The 19,339-nt window shown below is 33.5% G+C and overlaps 1 protein-coding gene across 1 annotated transcript; it reads right to left on the bottom strand.

Moving 5' to 3' along the window:
* Nucleotides 1-612: 612 nt before the first annotated feature.
* On the bottom strand, nt 613-1,462 carry LOC149264659 (uncharacterized protein At1g01500-like). The gene has a single exon (XM_089400304.1). It carries the CDS (start codon nt 1,300-1,302, stop codon nt 613-615), a length of 690 nt encoding a protein of 229 aa, XP_089256430.1. The 5' UTR covers nt 1,303-1,462.
* Between the last annotated feature and the right edge of the window lie 17,877 nt (nt 1,463-19,339).

Genomic DNA, 19,339 nt, shown 5'->3' with positions numbered 1-19,339 from the left:
ACTCAAGAATTGGTCTCCTATGGAGTCATTCAAGTCAATGCAATGGCGTGGGAAGGCCAAGTCACTCAATTTGTCAGTATAAACGTGAACCCAAGTCCATCAATCCATACCCAAGTCCATCAATGGCGTGGGAAGGCCAATTGTTGTCCACTCTTTCCCTACATCTGTGAATCGGCCAATTCCCCCACTTGAATTCCCCTTTTCAACTTTTCTAGCGTTGGACAGTTCAGAACTCTCTTGTGGCAAGATCTGGGCATCAACGATCCACTCAACGGCCTCACAATTAAACTTTAGAGCATAATTTCTTACGGTCTACCCCAACATTGTCCTAGTAACAATTTCTGCAACCTGTAATTCAAAGCTACAAAGCTAGTGAGGTTGTTTTTTTTTCAACTTAAGAAATGGAGCTTGAAGTAACTCAGACATATCTAGTTTTGCCTGTGATTGGACCATCAAATCTGTGAAGTTCAACCCTCCCCACATCCTCTAAACTAATTGAGAAGTAGGCCTACTGGCTTGTGGTTGATCAAGAATAGTGGTTTATTAAGAATAATGGAAGCAATGATGCAAAGCTGCATCACATGATCCAGAAATTTCCCTGAATATAAATACTCAATAAAGAATATAAAGAATAACGATATTCAAACAATGTAGTGCAGAAAGCACATATAATTTGTTCACCTGAGACTTCAAATTTGATCTACCGATTCCTGGCCCATCATTATCATCATTTTCAGGTATTGCATCCAAAGAAATGCATCGAATCCATTTCCTACGAGGTAGCAAGTGCACCATCTTGGTCAAAACAATGGGCCGACCCAAGCCTTTCCCAGCCACATAAACTTCGAGGAACGGTGCACTCAGACCTGAAAGCACTTCAGCCTTGCTCGATAGAATATAGGAAGATCCGACAGATATTGCAGAGGTACATTCCATGGTCCAGACCTTTTTCCTAGCCTTGGGATTTTCCAAAGCCAGTCTCTCAAAATTCCCTGTAACAAGGAGCTCGCCTCTATGATGGCGCTCAAAGGGCAAGCCCTCATTAGTGCACAGATTATCGGTACTGATATAAGTTGCCTCGGCAAATTCTGTATCTACTCTGTCTCTTCGCAGCTTGCGAGAGGTCTGCTCTGCGGAAGGAATTCTGATGCCATTAACCTCAAGAATGGTTGACATGCTTCTAGCGGGAAACAAAATCGTAAAACAATTTGGTGCACTTTTAAGCAAACAGGAGTTCAATCTTAAGTATATCACTCTGACATCGAACCATGTATCTGTTACTGATTTCCCCTGAATCTCCATGGATACAAAATTGAAACAATTGAGGCTCTGTTAAATGGATTTACAGTACATAAACATCTGAAGTGTGTATTCCGATTGCAGAGAGATGATTGAACAAAATATGATCATATTGCATGAGATGTAATACATCTCTTTTATATAGAAAAACCCTTACATCTTCTGCAATGATCAAACTGCGAATCTACAGAGATTCTGGCTCCATAGCAAAGGCAATATGGCATTAGAGAAAAGATCGAAGAATGGGAGCAAGATTTTTGGCCCCATAGATTCATTTACAAGGAACTCCGCATCGCCACCAGTGGATTCAGGGACGAAAATGTTTTGGACCAGGGGGATTTGGGAAGATTTATATGGGCGTTCTCCCTAGCAGTGGCCAAGAAATCGCAGTGAAATGCATAACGAAAGAGTTCATGGAGGGAATGAAGGGGTTCGTGGGACGCATGTAGCACTGGAGCCTCGTTCAACTGCGGGGATGGAGCTATTCATTGTTTACGACCAGATGCCAAATGAAACTCGCAAACCATTTGGGCAACGAATTTGTAACCACTTTGAATCAACGGCTGAAATTGTTGCAATTGTCTAACATATAATCGTGTGGATTACAAGGATGACAGGTAGGTAGAGAGGGGAGTTGATTTCAGAGGGAAACGCCTTACGACCTAACTAATTAAATTATAATTTTATTTTAAATAATAATAATAATTATTATTATTATTAAAAAATGGAAATTGACCTACTTTATTATGGAGGTTTTTAATTTGTAAATAAGCTTTGTTACAATAGCATGACTTATCAATACCACATGCCTAAGAAACTATAACTCACTTCATATGATATTTGTTGTCATGACATTTTTTAATTAATTACAAAGGAGCATAACTATTTTGGTGATAAATCTGTGTATATTACTATGAATATTCAAGAATATTCTATGCAAATTAAATATTTTTTATTGATAATAAAATTAAAATTGTGGAAATCCTCTTCTAAAATAAACACACCATATGATCATAATAACAACAAAAATCAATTGTCACCGTAAATAAAATACTTCAATTTCCACTTTAATTTTACATCAAATTTATATAAAGAGATAAAATAATTGAAAATAAATAAAATATTACTTTACTTATAAGGGAAACATGTATTTTTTTCACTACTTAACATAGAGTTGATGCAAAAATAATAGTATTTCCATTCCCTGATGCCTTATACATTTTATTTTTCAATTAACATGTAACATTTAAAACAAAAATATATTAATAATAAAAAATATTTTAATTTTAGTCATAAATAAAATATTTTATTTTTGGTATTAAATGACATAATTTTATATAGAGAAAACTAGATTAATTTTTTTTTTTTTGTAATATCAAGATGTATAATTTATTTCATTTTTAATATGGAGTTGGTGTATAATATTTAAAAAAATATCAAGATGTATAATTTATTTCATTTTTAATATGGAGTTGGTGTATAATATTTAAAAAAATATTAATTAAAGGAAAAAAGTTTAATATGAGTTATAAATCAAATATTTCAATACATATTTCGTAAAAGATTTTAATATTATATATAGAGATATCATTCCATTAATAGACTTTTTTTTTCAATTATTTAATTCAAGCTACTACAACAAGTATGTCAGGTATGTAATATTATGAAAATATTAATAACTAAAAAGGATATATGTTTTCTACTTCTGAATACCAGGGGGCATGTCTTAACATTTTAATGTGGAGAATGTGAATCACAAATAAAATATTTGAATGTCAAAGAGAGAGAGCTTTATTAGTGTGTTGCTCAAAATCAACACATATCTATCTCAAGGAAAATTTTAAGGATGAAAATTTATCATAAAGTTTAGAAACTTTTTCTAATCTCACTAGTCCCTAATATGGAAACTATAAAATTTATAACAATATTTTTGCAAAAATATTCAAATTTCTAATGATTTTATATAGTCTCTATAAGATACCGGGGATTTTTAAGGTAAAGTAATTTTATACTATAAAATTTGGGCTAAATAATTTTCAGAAAAAAGAAAATTGGAGAATTTCTTTTTCCTAAAAAAAGCATGGAAAATTAGCCCACTTGAGAATATTAGCCCCTAAAATTTTCCATTAAATTTTGCATTTTAAAAATCGTTCCCATTTTCTTGAAAAGAATTACAAACTTTTCCTCAAATTTTAAATTCAAAAAATGATTTGCATTATACAAATGATTTGATCCTTTTAACACTCCGTCAATAAAAAAATGAATCTATGTTATGCTTATCAAATTTCAATCTTATAACTAAATAAAACTATAAACATATTCAATACTATAACTAAATAAAACTATAAACATATTTGTTGAAACCGTCCATTTGCCTAATTCACATCCATTTAGCTACATATACTATGCAGTGCAATGGACTAATCAATACACTTTGAATTAAGATGCAAATTAATCCATACCTTCTAGCTTAAAATTTGAATTTTGAACTTGGAAATGAATAAGTTTTATGTGAAGTTTGAATTAAATGAATTATTTTTTTAAAACTATAAACATATTTGTTGAAACCATCCATTTGCCTAATTCACATCCATTTAGCCACATACACTATGTAGTGCAATGGACTAATCAATACACTTTGAAATAAGATGCAAATTAATCCATACCCTCTAGCTTAAAATTTGAATTTTGAACTTGGAAATGAATAAGTTTTATGTGAAGTTTGAATTAAATGAATCAATTTTTTCAATGTTTCTATAAACTTATGATAAAAGTTAAATATTTAAAAAATAAAATTTGAATTTTGAACTTGAGAAATGTATAAGTTTTATCTGAAGTTTAAATTAAATGAATCATTATTTTCAATGTTTCTACAAACTTATGATAAATGTTAAATATTTAATTTTTTTATTTTATTTTATTTTATTTTTAATATAAATATTAATATCTTTAATATAAAAATGAATTCAAAAACCTATATACTTATATTTATCATTTCATCCATTTAAAATGATTCGTGTTTAACTTTAAATAATTTATAACCATTTTAAATTATTGTGAAATTTGTTAATTTTTGGACACTTCAATACTTAACCATACCAGTGAAGTTGTAATAGTTTGTTTTCACTCCGTAACACCTAAATTGTTTTTTAAGTTCAAAATGTTTGTTTATTCTCGATTCCGCATTGTGATTAATGATTGAGAATATATGCTTTTTAATAAGAGGTTATTTTTTGGGTTTTTTTGGTAAGTGAAACTTTTTTATTTATGTAAAATATTATGGGTCTCATTTTTATTAGATTTGTTGGTCAATAAGTAGCTATAAAAAATGATTACACATTACCAAAATAGTTGATAATCTAGAAATGGAAAGGAGCACTAAACTATAAAACTATTAAGATCAATATACAACAAAGAGCCATTATGAATATAAGGAAGTATCCAGAGCATGATTCTTTGGTAGTGTACCAGGGGGTGGCAAAGGTTGGAATTCACAATCTACATGCTTTTCCATATTGGCCAAACGACATTCCAAATGATCCAGATATTCTTGCATGTGTCATTGTCTCCTTTGCAGACTAACCAATGTATCCTTCATATGCCATTGGTTACTTTGAAGGTCATTCATGAAGGAAATAATCACATCGTCGTCCTCAAGTTTGTCTTTAGTAAGCTGTTCCAAAAGCATTCGAAGTTTTCAATATTTTCAATCATTATTTTCCAAACTAGGAGCATGCTCCTAGGAGCTAGGTGGGTGGATCGGATGAGGAGCCACTTCCTTTCCCAAGGCTAGATCCTCTAGGTGGTAGCTACTTGACTGACCTCTCTTTCCAACCCCTTATTGAACTCTGCCACGCTGATGTGGCATAATGTATTTCTTTACGGTGCATGTAAGCTATGGGTTGGAATGGTCATTGACAAACTATGTGGAGAAATTCTCCCATGTCGACCAAAACATGTCTCTTCTCAACAAATATAGAATACCCAAGATTTCACTAGAATTACATGAACCATAGTCCCACAAAAGGTGAGAGAATTGGAAACTCCCACACCACAGGTGAGAAAACCCTAATACCCACAAAGTCCCTCCTCCAAGGAGAGATCCATATTGCTAAATGAAGTGCGGGCTAGTCATAAGTCCAGTGGTTTGCATCTCCTTGCACATGCTAGACTGCCAAAACATAAGAGAAAATAGGGGGTAACACACATAGAGGGGTAACATGCATAGAGCACAATGTCTATAAACCCCAAGACACCCAATACAACCAGAAAGGGGCCAAAATTCATAATTAAACTAGCTAAACACCACAATTTAGAATGGAAGCCAGGCCAAGTATATGTATTGAGTTACCTTATACATGAACAAAGAAACAAGAAATGTGCTTAATTGTATGTCTTCTACCCAAATATAATCCATTGGTCTCGTCCTTTCTGCACTTGATTGTTGTTGATGGTTCAAGAAGTCCCTTATACATGGGTCCTAAATTGCACACTCATGTGCCTTTCCTCTTCCAAATTGATTAAGAGCATGCCCCTGAGAAAAGATTGTCTCATTGAACCATCAACCACTAGGTGTATAGGGCCACAAGAATTCCTAGACCCATTATATAGGAACACACTTGCATAGTTCCAACCCACGGCAATAAAAATGGACTGAGACAACCAATAGATAGATAACATGATACATGACCCACATGTCAACCAAACTATGGAGCCAATTAATAAGAAACTAAGAACAAACACAAAATCAAGGCCAATCAAATTTATGTGAATACTTGGATTCAACAATAAATAAGGAACATGAGTGAAAACTCCCTCTTTCGTCCATAATTACAGTTGTACTCATCATCACGCTTCCACTTGAATTCATTATCATCCAAAACCAACCATCACTTAGAGATAAATTTAGAGAGTTTACACCTCAAGAGATTTGATCTCTCTGATCCCTAAAATCACTCACAATCCACATAAATTAGAAGAAACAATTAACAAACTTAATTGAATATGAGGATTTTTTTTCTCTTTCCCACCTCTGCCTTTTGGAATGTCTGAAAAGTCAAATTTGATTTAGGGTGGGTTGATGCTCTTGCATCATGCATGAAAGGATTTGAAAAAAAATAAAAGAGAAATGGTTTCAAGTTTAATGGTATGTATTTCGGTCCCATGGGGGGAGCTCAATTGGTTAATCCGAGAAATGTGATATCATTGAAACTCGAAAAACCCTGTTTCAAATCCCCCCCTGTTGTGACTCGAGCTAGGGGGAGGGGAACATATCATAGCCCCCCATAGGTTTACTGGTAGTTATGTTTCAGGTGGGCTGCTAGGTTCCTTTGGGTTACAAAAAAAAATGGTATACATTTCGAATTTGGTATGTGACATTTTTAGGATTTTCATATTTTTGATGAGAGATTGTATTTTATTGCATTGAGAGGCTCTCTGCATCCCAGTATGTAAGAGATGTTGTAATGTTTGTCATGTCTTGTAAATATTTTGGCTTGGTCAAATTACATTAAAAAATAAATAAATAAAATAAAATTGAGGTAAAATTGTCAATTTATCATTGATGGCTTTTCGGCTCTAGAAAACACATGGTTTTTTCCAATGGTGTGTGTATATATATACTACCATCCTAGAGCCATCTTAACTCTGAATCTACCAAGGGTCAAGAGATTTCAAATCTCTTGAGGTGAAAACTCTCTAAACTTATAATATTTTAAGTTTTATTATATCTATCTTAGCCAAGGTATATTATAATCAACATAGATATATTTTAACTCTGGATTTACTAAGTACCAAGAGGGATCAAAACTCTTAGTATGCAAACATATTTTTGAGTGAAATCCTGAAGAAATATTTTCACCTCAAGAGATTTGATTTATCTTGGCTCTTGGTAGATTCAGAGTTAAGATAGATTTATAATGGTTTTGAGCAACACAATAATAAAATGTTTAAGCTATAACAATATTTTTATTTTCACTCGTTATATATATATATATATATATATATATATATATATATATATATATATATATATATATATTATTTTGAGAACCTTACATATCAATTCCATATAAAATATTGAAGGAATTACAAATCTCCTCATATCTTGAATTAGAAAGAACCTATTAATAAAATAAGAAATCTTTTCTTTTTCTCTCTCTTTAAATTATTACTTTATTTTTAGTTCATATAAAATTATGTTATTTAATATGAACATTGAAATATTCTATTTATTGTTAACACAAAGGACAAACAAATATATTGTTACCAGGGCACTTAGAGAACAGAAGCCCTCCATGGCTCTTTCAAAATGATTATATTGTCTCTTAATTATTAGGGGGTGGGGGGATCCTCCAAAGTCATTTCCCTCAAACGATGGGTGCATAAATACAAATCCATATTATCCTACTTCAAGAGATATTCATTCTAGGGCTGAAGGCTAGAGAAGCCATTTGGTACTTGTGCTCGGGTTGTTTTTCCTAAACAGTAGAATTTCTTGAGCTGTCAAGAGGATTACTCTCCATATGGAACCTAAAATTTGCATTGTTTCAAGCCTTCTTCTCATCAATTGGTGTCATCATAGAAGGGTTTATAAGAGGTTTCCCTTTTCTGATCAATTTAGTAAATTGTTATGTCCCTATTGTGAAAGGAGAGACTTTTGGGATCAAGTCCAATCTAGTGGACTACTATTAGACCCCTCTCTCCTCTTAATACGAGATTTAAACTTCACTACCTCAGTAGGGGAGTCTTGGGGTCCCGAGCTTGCTCATATCCTTTCAGAACTTATTTTTCAGAGATGCTGCAACATTATAGGCTCTGTGATGTTGCTCTTATTCCATTAGCTTGAATGATAACTCTCAAACAAAAGAGTTCAGTTGGGGAGAACATTGAGGACTTCCAAAGATTGAATATCAAGGTAACTGATATTCCATAGGGGCATTTGATTGATGTCTTCTTAGGGAATTCAAAGGATAACATCCAAAAAGAGGTTGGTCTTTGGGAACGTAAGTCAATGGAGAATACATTCAGGGTGTTAAGAAAAGTTGAAAGAAAAAGTTACGGAAACAAGGAGGTCTACCACTCACAACTATAAACATGGAAGTATTATTTCTCCTAGCTTCCCACAACCTACAAGGTTAACACCACAATAAATGGAGGAAAAAAAAAGAAAAAGGGTTATGCTACAGTTATGATAAAAAATACGCTAAAGGTAATGAGTTTGCTGAGAAGAAATTATTTCACATATATTATGAAGAGGAAGATGAAACGTAACAAGAAACATTGAAAGAAGAAGATATACACCAAAATTCAACCTTAGGGATGAAAAAGAAGAAATGAATCCGACAATATCTTGTAATGCATTGGTGAGAATTACCACTCCTCAAACTCTCAAGATAAAAGGATATATCAAGAAGAAAAAGGTAATAACGTTGATTGATTCAAGTAGTACTCATAATTTTATTCATTGTAAGATGGCCAAGGAGTTGAATTTCTTTCTATATCTAGCACTAGAGTGTCAAGTGATGGTTGCAAATGGAGGAACTATAAATTGCTCAGGGAAGTGCCATAATATCAATTTAACCATGTATGAATATGTATTTAATAGTCCAATGCTTGTTATTCAAATGGGTGGTGTGGATGTTTTATTAGGAGTCCAATGGTTACAAACTTTGGGGACGATAATTTTTAATTTTCAAGAACTTTTCTTGGAATTGTTCTTGGAAGGAAAGGAAATTGAATTAATGGGTATCACAGGAAAAACTTGGAAGATACCAAGCTCTAATGGCATGATTTTTTTTTTCAAAAGGGAAAATGAGGGGTACTTGCACAATTATTGTCGCTAGATGTCCAAACATCTAAGTTATCTATTTCTTCAGATCTCCAAAGACTCCTTGACAATCATTCCAAGGTATTTGAGACCCCCAAAGGTCTCCCATCTATTCACGATCATGATCATGCTATTCATTTATTCCAATAAGTGTTCCTCCAAGCTATAGACCTTACAGATATCCCTATGCTCAGAAGAGTGAAATTGAACATATGGTTGTAGAAATGCTAGAGATAGGTATAATTCAACCTAGCTAAAGTTATTTTTCTTCTCTAGTAGTATTGGTTCACAAGAAGGATGGATCATGGTGTACGTGTCTGGATCATAGAGAGCTCAACAAGGTCACTATTAAAGATAATTTTCCCATTCCTGTCATTGATGAATTCCTGGATGAACTACATGGAGTAGTTTACTTCACCAAGATGGATCTTCATTCCAGATATCATAAAATAAAAATGAAGATAGAATACATTTTAAAAACAACATTTAGAACTCATGAAGGCCATTATGATTTTTTGGTGATGCCTTTTGGCCTTACTAATGCACCTTCCACATTTCAAGGTTTGACTAATTCCAATTTCAAACCCTTTGGTAGAAAATTTGTGTTACTATTTTTTGATGATATACTAATCTATAGCAAGTCTTGGAAAGACCATGTTCAACATGTTGATAGGGTTCTCAAACGATTGGAGGATAAACAATTGTATGCAACACTCTCCAAATGTTTCTTCGAGGTACAAGAAGTGGAATATTTGGGTCATATTATATCCCATGAGGGTGTTAAGGAACACTCTCGAAAAATTAAAGCCATCAAGGAATGGAAAATCCCCGCAAACTTAAGGTATCTTCGAGGATTTCTCGGGTTGACAGGGTATTAGTGCAAGTTGGTTAAGAATTATGGGAAGATAAAAACACCTATAACAACATTATTTAAGAAAGATGCATTTTTTTGGACTTCAGAAGCAAGACCTTTGAACATCTCAAAGAGGCAATTTTTCGAGCTTTGGTATTAGCTACACCAGACTTCACAAAAACCTTTATTGTGGAATGTGATGCCTCAGATGGGATTGGTGTTGTTTTAATGCAAGAAGGAAGACCCTTTTCTTTTGAAATTTGTCCAATCAAGGGAAAGTATTTACAAAAACCTATTTATGAGAAGGAAATGTTGGATATCCTACATGAACTAAAGAAATGGTGCCCTCAGCTAATGGGAATACACTTCAAGGTAAAAACATATCATGTTAGTCTTAAATACTTCTTGGACAAAGATTATCTTTAGAAAAGCAACAAATGAGGGTCACAAAAATGTTGGGTTATGACTTTGAAAAAATCATCTACAAAAAAGTGAAGCAAAATGTTGTTGCAGATGCACTCTCAAGAAGGGATGAGGATGTGAAAACATTATTCTGTGTCATTTCTATTATCCAACCTGATTGGATAACTAAAGCAAGGGAGGAATGGAAGAATGATGATGAGGTATGGACACTCATTCAAAAGTTACAACAATATCCTAGTGCATCTTATTCATTTATTTGGAAAAATGATTCACTGTGGTACAAAGATCGCTTATATCTATGTAATAACTCCCAACTTAAACAAAAGGTTCTTTTGGAATTCCAAAACTCTCCTATAGGAGGGCGCTCAGGATTTTTAAAAACTTATCACAAGGTCAAGAAGGATTTTCTTTTGGATTACCTTAAATTAAATATTCAATAGTTTGTGGCAGAATGTGTATTTTGCCAACAAAATAAAGTTGAGATAGTTAAGAGCCCCAGTCTTTTACAACCATTAGAAATTCCAAGTCAATGTTGGGAAGAGGTCTCAATGGATTTTATCACAGGTTTATCCAAGGCCGAAGGAAAGAATGTCATCATGGTGGTAGTTGATAGAATTACCAAGTATGCACGCTTTTATGCACTATTTCATCATTTCAAATCCATTACAGTAGTTATTGCATTTGTGGAAATAGTTCAAAAGTTGCATGGAAACCTAAATATTATTGTAACTGATAGAGATCCCATTTTCACAGGGAATTTTTGGATAGAATTATTTTCTTGTCTTGGTACTCAACTAGCTCATAGCTCATCTTATCATCGTCAATTGGATGGGAAAAATAAGATAGTGAATAAAAGTTTGGAAGGATATCTTTGTTGCTTTGTATCTGATAAACAAAAACAATGGATAAAGTGGTTACCCCTAGTAGAATGGTGGTATAACACTTCCTTCCACACCACAATAGAAATGACCCCATTTATGGTGCTTTATGGATATCATCCACCATCTATCACATCATCTTTAAGAGAAAATTCTAAGGTTCAAGTAGTGCAAGATCACATTGAGCATCAACAACAAGTTCTCCAACTCTTAAAGGATAACTTGACTCTGGCACATAATCGAATGAAACAGCAAGAAGATAAACATTATAGTGAAAGAAGTTTTGATAAGGGTGATTTGTTAATTTTATGACTACAACCATACAAAAAAAATTCCTCAAGCAAGCTAAGAAGGTTAATAAATTATCACCAAAGTACTATGTCCCTTACAAGGTGTTGCAAAATATTGGTACTATGGCATACAAATTGGAGCTACTTGCACCGTCATGAGTACAATCAATTTTCCATGTTTCATGATTAAATAAGGTTATAGGTGACAAGCTTCGAGTTTGAACTATATTGCCAAAACTTGACAAGGAAGGAAATATCATATTAGATCCTGAAGAAATCACAAAAACAATAATTTCAAATCTACAAAACATATCAATTTCAAAGTATCTCATTAAGTGGAAGAACTTACCCACTGAAGGTTCCACATGGGTGGATGAGTATTTTATTTAGAAGCATCTAGAACTACTAAAGCATCGAGGAAAACAATTTTTTGAAAGGGAGGGGCGTGTTAGGTCCCTATAATACTAGTGTAGCCCCCATATTGTTATTTTTGTGCCCCATAGAAGTCCACTATTGTTATTGTTGTTCCCTTACATTATTATTATTATGTAGGACCTAGTTATATTGTGACCCCTTAGACTCCTATATTTACCAAGGAGGTCTTGTCATTTGAATCATCTAAGAAATTTTCATTTATGTGATGTAAAATGATGTTTCTCCCTCGAAGAGGCTTATTTTCAAGTCGTTGATCGATCTTTTGTTTTGTTTTTTTATTTGGTTACATAACAAGGACTAAAAGGTTTTATTGTGGGATTCTCTCCTACGATTTTATTTCTAACCTATACACTATTTACTTATTTATCAAAATATATAAATAATATAAATACTATATATATATATATATATATATATATATATATAGGAATAGTTCCAACAAAACATTCATTGTAACTTGAACACTATTCAATACCTGCAATAAACCCATATTGCTAAAATAATAATTTTTTTATGATAAATATATTTGCTTTCTTTCCTTGCTCAATTTGTTTCTATCTTGTAAAATTTCACAGTTAGTTCAACCAAATCTTTTATAGATTTTTTCCTGCACCAATATATATTTTATGTACAACTTCTACTGCAAAGCCCATAGTCAATCCATATGAAATATTCCTTCTATACAATTTCTTCTATTGACAATCACATCTACACACACAAAGTTTTTAACCTACACTTATCTGAGTCATTTCTGAAAAAGGTTAAAGGCCTCTACATTCCACCTGACCTTTAACCAATTATCCACTGGTCCCCCCTAAGCTATCCGAAAACTGTCAAGAAAATAAGTATCACACTAGGAGTTTATTTTGTAGCTTTATACCTCCTAAACCATTAGTAGTGTCCTGTTAAATTCTCTTGGTTCTACCAGCCTTTTTCTCCCACTGGTATTTATTTTTCAAGAACTATCTTTACCTCCCACAAATCTTGATTCACAGATTCGACACCATGGAATTTATCTCTAGCCATATAATATATTATGGTATTTCAATCTGTCTTTATTCTCCTTTTATCCCATAATAAAATAAGAGAAGGTGAATTTTTTTTGTTTTATTTCTGCCTTACTAGGCTCAACCAACTCCAACTGTTTTTCTTGACAATTAGGGGCTAATCTCTCATGTTAGCCTTTAACATTTTCCTCAGAGGATTAACAACTTAATATAATTTCCTTATTTCATCTTTGCTAAAGAATATTTATACTATACTATTCATCAGATTTCATTTACTTTCTTTAATCAAAATTTAAATAAATAAGTCATATAGTAATTTCCTTAGGGGTATTACATCTCCCCCCTCCTAAAAAAACATTGTCCTTGGTGTAATTTCATAGGTTCATGTTCATTTGAAAAACACTAATAAAGAGTTTCTCATCTCATCTTTCAATCCTAATTTAGCCTCATCAGGTCCAAAGTGCTTCCATTGCACTTTAACCTGGGCAATGACTCGATTCTAGAGTATAATCTCCCTTCGATCCAAAATTTGTTGTGGTTAATCCTATACCACATGTCAATAAAATACATGATATGGATCATATACATACTTTTTTAACAAGGATACATGGAAAAAACTATGAACTTTAACATGTGATGGTAATGCAAGTTGATAACCCACTGGCCCAACTCTGGCCATGATCTCAAAGGGTCCTCAAAATTGTGGAGCTAGTTTAGAAACATTTCCTAGGTTTAGGGAACTCTTCTTTGGTTTTACATTGATGTAGAAAAAATATCCCACACTGAACTATTTATGTGTTCTTTTGAGCTCAACATAACTCTTATTCCTATCTTGGGTAGCCTTTAAATTTTGCCTAATTGTTTTTTTTCATTTCCTCCATTTCTTGCAATTGTTCTGGACCTAACATGAGTCTTTCTTCTAGTTTACACCAATTTAAGGGAATGTGAAATCCTTTTCCATGCAAGGCTTCAAAGGGACTCATTTTAAGTGAGGCATGATACCCATTATTGTAGGCAGATTCTACTAGATTTTGATAATCCTCCCACTTAGTGGGTTGGTTCATAATGTACATATGCAACATGCCTTCAACCACCTGATTAACTCTCTTTGTTTGTCCATCCATTTGTGGATGATACGAAGTATTGATGCTTAACTGTCTTCCTATTCCAACAAACAAAGATTTCCAAAAGTTCGATGTGAACTTTGCATCCCTATATAATATTACTGTCTTTGGTATTCCATGTAGTCGAAAGATTTCTCTCACAAAACATATGCCACTTGTGCAACTTTATAAGTGGAATGTACAGGAATAAAGTGAGCGAAATTAGTTATTTTCTCCACTATTACCATAATAGAATGGTGATGTTTTCTTGTTTTGGGTAAACTGTTCATAAATCTAGGGATATCACCTCCGATTTCCACTCTGGGATTGGTAGGGAATTCAACAATCCTGTTGGATGCTAGTGCTATGCTTTCACCAATTTCCGTTCTTGACACATTTTTAGGAATACTGCCACCTCCCTTGTCATTATAGGCCAATAAAACTCCTCTTTAAGTGCATAAATCATTTTTTGGTATCTCGGGTGTACTGCATATGGTTTATTATGGTATTAAGCGAGAATTAATTGTTAAATTTCATGCTCATTTGGAATGTAAAGTTTTTTTTTGTATAACGACAATCCATATTTGTTATTTTTTTGTTATAATTGTCTTCCTTATATAGTTTCACTTCTCACCTTCTCATAAATCATTTTATAATTCTGATCACTTATTGCTGCCCTTTTTACTTGTTAAAAAAAAACTATTTTGATTTTACTCACTCCTATCTCACACAATGACATTGAATTCTTGTTTAAAGCATAAACCACGCTATTCTTTTTCCAGTTTATATTCTTTATGTCAAAATCATATTCGCTTAAGAACACCATCCACTTAGCCTGCCTGGCATTTATGCCGGGTTGGATGAAAAAATATTTCATACTAATGTGGTCTATTATTAATGTAAATTTCTTACCCATTAGATAGTGGCTCCACATTTTAAGGGCATGTATAAAAATTTCTAACTCCAGGTCATAAATTTCATAGTTTTTCTCATGCTCCTTTAATGTGCAAGACTCATATGCTATCACGTGTCCTCCTTGCATTAATACTCCCCCTAGACCTTCCAAGCATGCATCGATACACACAAAAAATTATTTATTTGGGTTTTCTATTTGTAATATGGGTGCCATTATCAACAAATATTTTAGTCTTTCAAAGTTGTCCTAGCATATTTGAGTCCATTCAAATTTTACTCACTTCTTCCGTAAGGAATTGTTGTCGCTAAAACACCCTCCAAAATTTTTCCTACATCCAAGTTTTAGAGCCTCCTTATAGTCATGCCATGTTTTGGTCATGTTGATCAAGTGTTCATGAATTCCTATGATAATTATAAGTGATGAACTACTTGATTTAACATGCCCAACTCAAGATGTCTTCACAAGCACACTTCTTTTTAGGCAAGCCCAACAATCAATGAGTCAAGCACCGCACAATCCTTCAAAGTAGTCATTGCATAGTTTCTGATGAGAGTGGTTGCGTAGTCCCTAAAGATGATGACTATGCAGTACCCAAAGGTAGTGCTTGTAGAGTACTTATGGACCGTCCTTGCAGAGTTCCTAAAGACTGAGACTACACAATCCTTATGGAGGATGATAGTATGAGGTCATCTTCAGCATATAGTGATTGCATACTCTTAGTTGACAATGAGAGTGTTTCTTCAAGTCATTCCATTCACTCTTGTCTCCTAGCTTCCTGACATGCACTAAGAACCCATATCAATCCTAACCTTCATTGCATGTCTGCTCCCTTGTAAAGAGTATAGTCGAGAGCTCATCTTCACATTTATCTTTCACTTTTGAGATTTTTGCATTGATGGAGTATACAAAGCATTCTCTCAACCATGCTTGCAAATTCCTCATATTCTAAGTGAGTTTCTCAACCGCCTCTTTCACTTTTGCAAGTGTAACTTTTTCTTTCTTTTACTCTTACATGTGTCATGTTCACTTGCTCTATCTTGTGCAAGTGTCACTTTTGCTTGCCTTCATTCTTGCATGTGTCGCTTTCACTTTTTTCAGACATCTTGACACTACAACAAAACCATGTGATTAACATCCCTTTTTGCTTCCTTTTTCGCATCTAGAGCCCATTTTTGGTACTATTTATGTCCATTTATCAAATATGGTGCAAAACTTGATGCAAAGTTTGCACCGTGTTTTGCACCAAGTCTTACACCAAGTTTAGCATGAGGTATTGTAATAGGTTTTACACTAGATTTTACACCAGGTTTTATGCCATCCTTTGCACCATGTTTTGCATCAAGTTTGGCACCTAATTTCATTTCACCAACTTTTGCATCCTCTATTGCATCCACTTTTTGCACCTACACTTGCATCAACTTTTGTATCATCTCTTGCATCCTCTTTTGCATCATTTTTAAAATCATTTTTTGCATCACCTTTGCGCCAAGTTTTGCATCAAGGTTTGTGTCTAGTTTTGCATCTACTTTTTTTGCATCCACTTTTACATCTTGTTTTGCATCCATATTTACATCCTCTTTTTCATCTGTTATTGTGTCCACAATTGCATCCAATTTTCTTGTGCCGTACTTTGCACCTAGTTTGGCACCTCCCTTTACACCCATTTTTGCTTCTAAATTTGCATCCATGATTGCATCCTAATATACATCTAGATTTTCATTGACTTTTACATCTATTTTTGCATCCCTTTTTGTATCCACTTTTGTGTCAAGATTTGCATCAAGGTTTGTGTCTCATTTTGCATCTACTTTTGCATCGAATTTTGTTGCATCAAATTTTGCATCCATTGTTGCACCCATGTTTACCCCCACTTTTGCATCCCTTTTTGCATCTTCATTAGCTTATTTTTTTTCATCTATCACTACATCCACTTTTGTTGTTTGTGCCATGTTTTTTACTTACCATTGTAACCATGCTTCTTTCCAATTTTGCATCCATCTTCGCATCCTCTTTTGCATCAAATATTGCATCTATTTTTGCATCCACTTTTGTGTTGAGTTTTGCATCTCATTTTGTATCTTATTTTGCATATACTTCCATTGCATCCACATTTTGCATCCAATTTTGTTTCTCCTATTGCACCCATGTTTTCATCCACTTTTACGTCCCTTATTGCATCTTGTCTTCCAACTAAGTTTGCATCATTTTTTGTGTTTGTTATTACATCCACTTTCTCATCCACTTTTTTTGTGCCACAATTAGAACCATACCTTGTGCCTATTGTTTCAACCCACATTTTCTTCCACTTTTTCATCCACATTTGCATCCTATTTTGTGTCCAAGTTTGCATCAAATATTGTTTATGTTTTTTGCATCCCATTTTGCATCTACTTTTACATCCACTTCTGATGCGTCCAATTTTGCATCTAATTTTGTGTCCACTATTGCACCCATGTTTGTTCCATGTTTACATCCCTTTTTTCATCAAAGTTTTCCTCATTTTTGCATCCAAGTTTGTGTCCTTTTTTGCGTTCGTTGTTGTATCCACATTTGTTTCACCACTAGTCATGTTAAGTTTTATGCCTACTATTGTACCCATGTTTTCTTCCACTTTTTCATCCATGTTTGCATCATATTTTGTATCCAAGTTTTCATAAACTATTGTATCTACTTTTTCACCCAATTTTGTGTCAATTTTTCTATCTCGTTTTGCATCTACTTATGTTTTGTCCACTCTTCATCCAATTTTACATCTTTTGTTGCTCCCATTTTTTGTTCGCTTTTGCATCCCTTTTCCAACACTCATCATATTTTTTGCATTGATGATATTTCTTATGACATTGAAAATTATGAACAACTGATGACAATGTCAATAATTATGATGATGATGATGACATGAATTGTGATTATTATGATAATGACAATGATGGTAAAGACAATGGGGGTTACAATGAAAATGATGATGATGATGCTGATGACCTTGGACAATCTTCCCAATTTTTAAATGTTTTCATGGTCATAATCATAGTCATTATCTTTGGCATCATCTTCCAAGTCATCGTCATCTGATCAACATTATCATTATTTTCATCTTGGTCATCATCAACAACAATAATGGCATGAATGATGATTATGATGTTCATGACGAAGATGACAACAATGATGATAGAAATTACATTAATTATGATGATGGGGATGATGAAAATTATAGCGACGATGATAATGGTAGTGATGATGATGATGATCAATCATCTCTCAAAAATAAAGTTGTTATTTCTCTTGCATATATCATGTGTCCTAACAACCCTTTTCGAGCACTTGGAACATTTTTTGGGTTGGTGATATTTCTTATGACACCTATAATTATGAAAAATTGATGATAATGTCCATAATGATGATGATGATGATGATGCCATGAATGGTGATTATGATGATAATGCAATGATGACGATGATGGTGGTGATGATGACAATATTGAAGATGATACTCCCTCTAAACTAGGGAGGTACTCATAATGAGACAAAAAAGTACTTTCAAGTTGAAATATTCATATAAGAAGGGATCTGGATTGATAAGCATCAATGATTATTTACATCATCATAGCCAACATTGTCAAAATGGCAAGGCCTTGACTAACAAGTTTTACCTCTCCATTAGATCAGAGCACGATGTTGGGAGGCATAAATTTGGACACCACTGCCTCTCTAGGCACTTAACCCACCAGGATGTTCACCAAGTATGTCCTCAAATGATCATTTCCTGATCCACTGTCATAATATTTGACACTAGGAAATGTCAATCCTCATGACTATTCTTATCTTAGATTAATGTACTTGACTTATGGCAGTTAGCCCTAGTCAAAGTACAAATTATCAAAGAATATTGGTCCTATATGTTTATCCAATCCACCATTCTCCCTATTGGTGTCTTTACTAGGCTTACAAATGTTAGTCCTGGCCATAGTACATGACACATGGATAATAGTGTGTCCACCCTCACTCCCTCTCAACCAGAGAGGAGACATCCATAAGCATAAGATTTTCTCAAGAATACCCACCATTTTCATGGAGAATAACATCATTAATTTGTTTTTATCGCATGACACCTTTAGGATTAAGAATTCCTAGATTTGTGGCAAAATATTTCCCCTTTTGTCATTTTTGATGAAAGAAAATCAAAAAGTGAAAGCCAAAATCATTAAAGATACACTGTAATGATTTATCTAAGTCTAAACTCTAAGGTTGAAGTGAAAATTCATGTAAATGTTATATCTATGAGTTGTGCCAAACTTATGAAAACTTATTCCC

Source organism: Pinus tabuliformis, chromosome 6, assembly GCF_031772625.1.
Source record: "Pinus tabuliformis cultivar Carrire ecotype Pingquan chromosome 6, CPIR1, whole genome shotgun sequence".
Taxonomy (NCBI): Eukaryota; Viridiplantae; Streptophyta; class Pinopsida; order Pinales; family Pinaceae; genus Pinus; species Pinus tabuliformis.
This window is presented reverse-complemented; position numbering and strand designations above follow the sequence as displayed.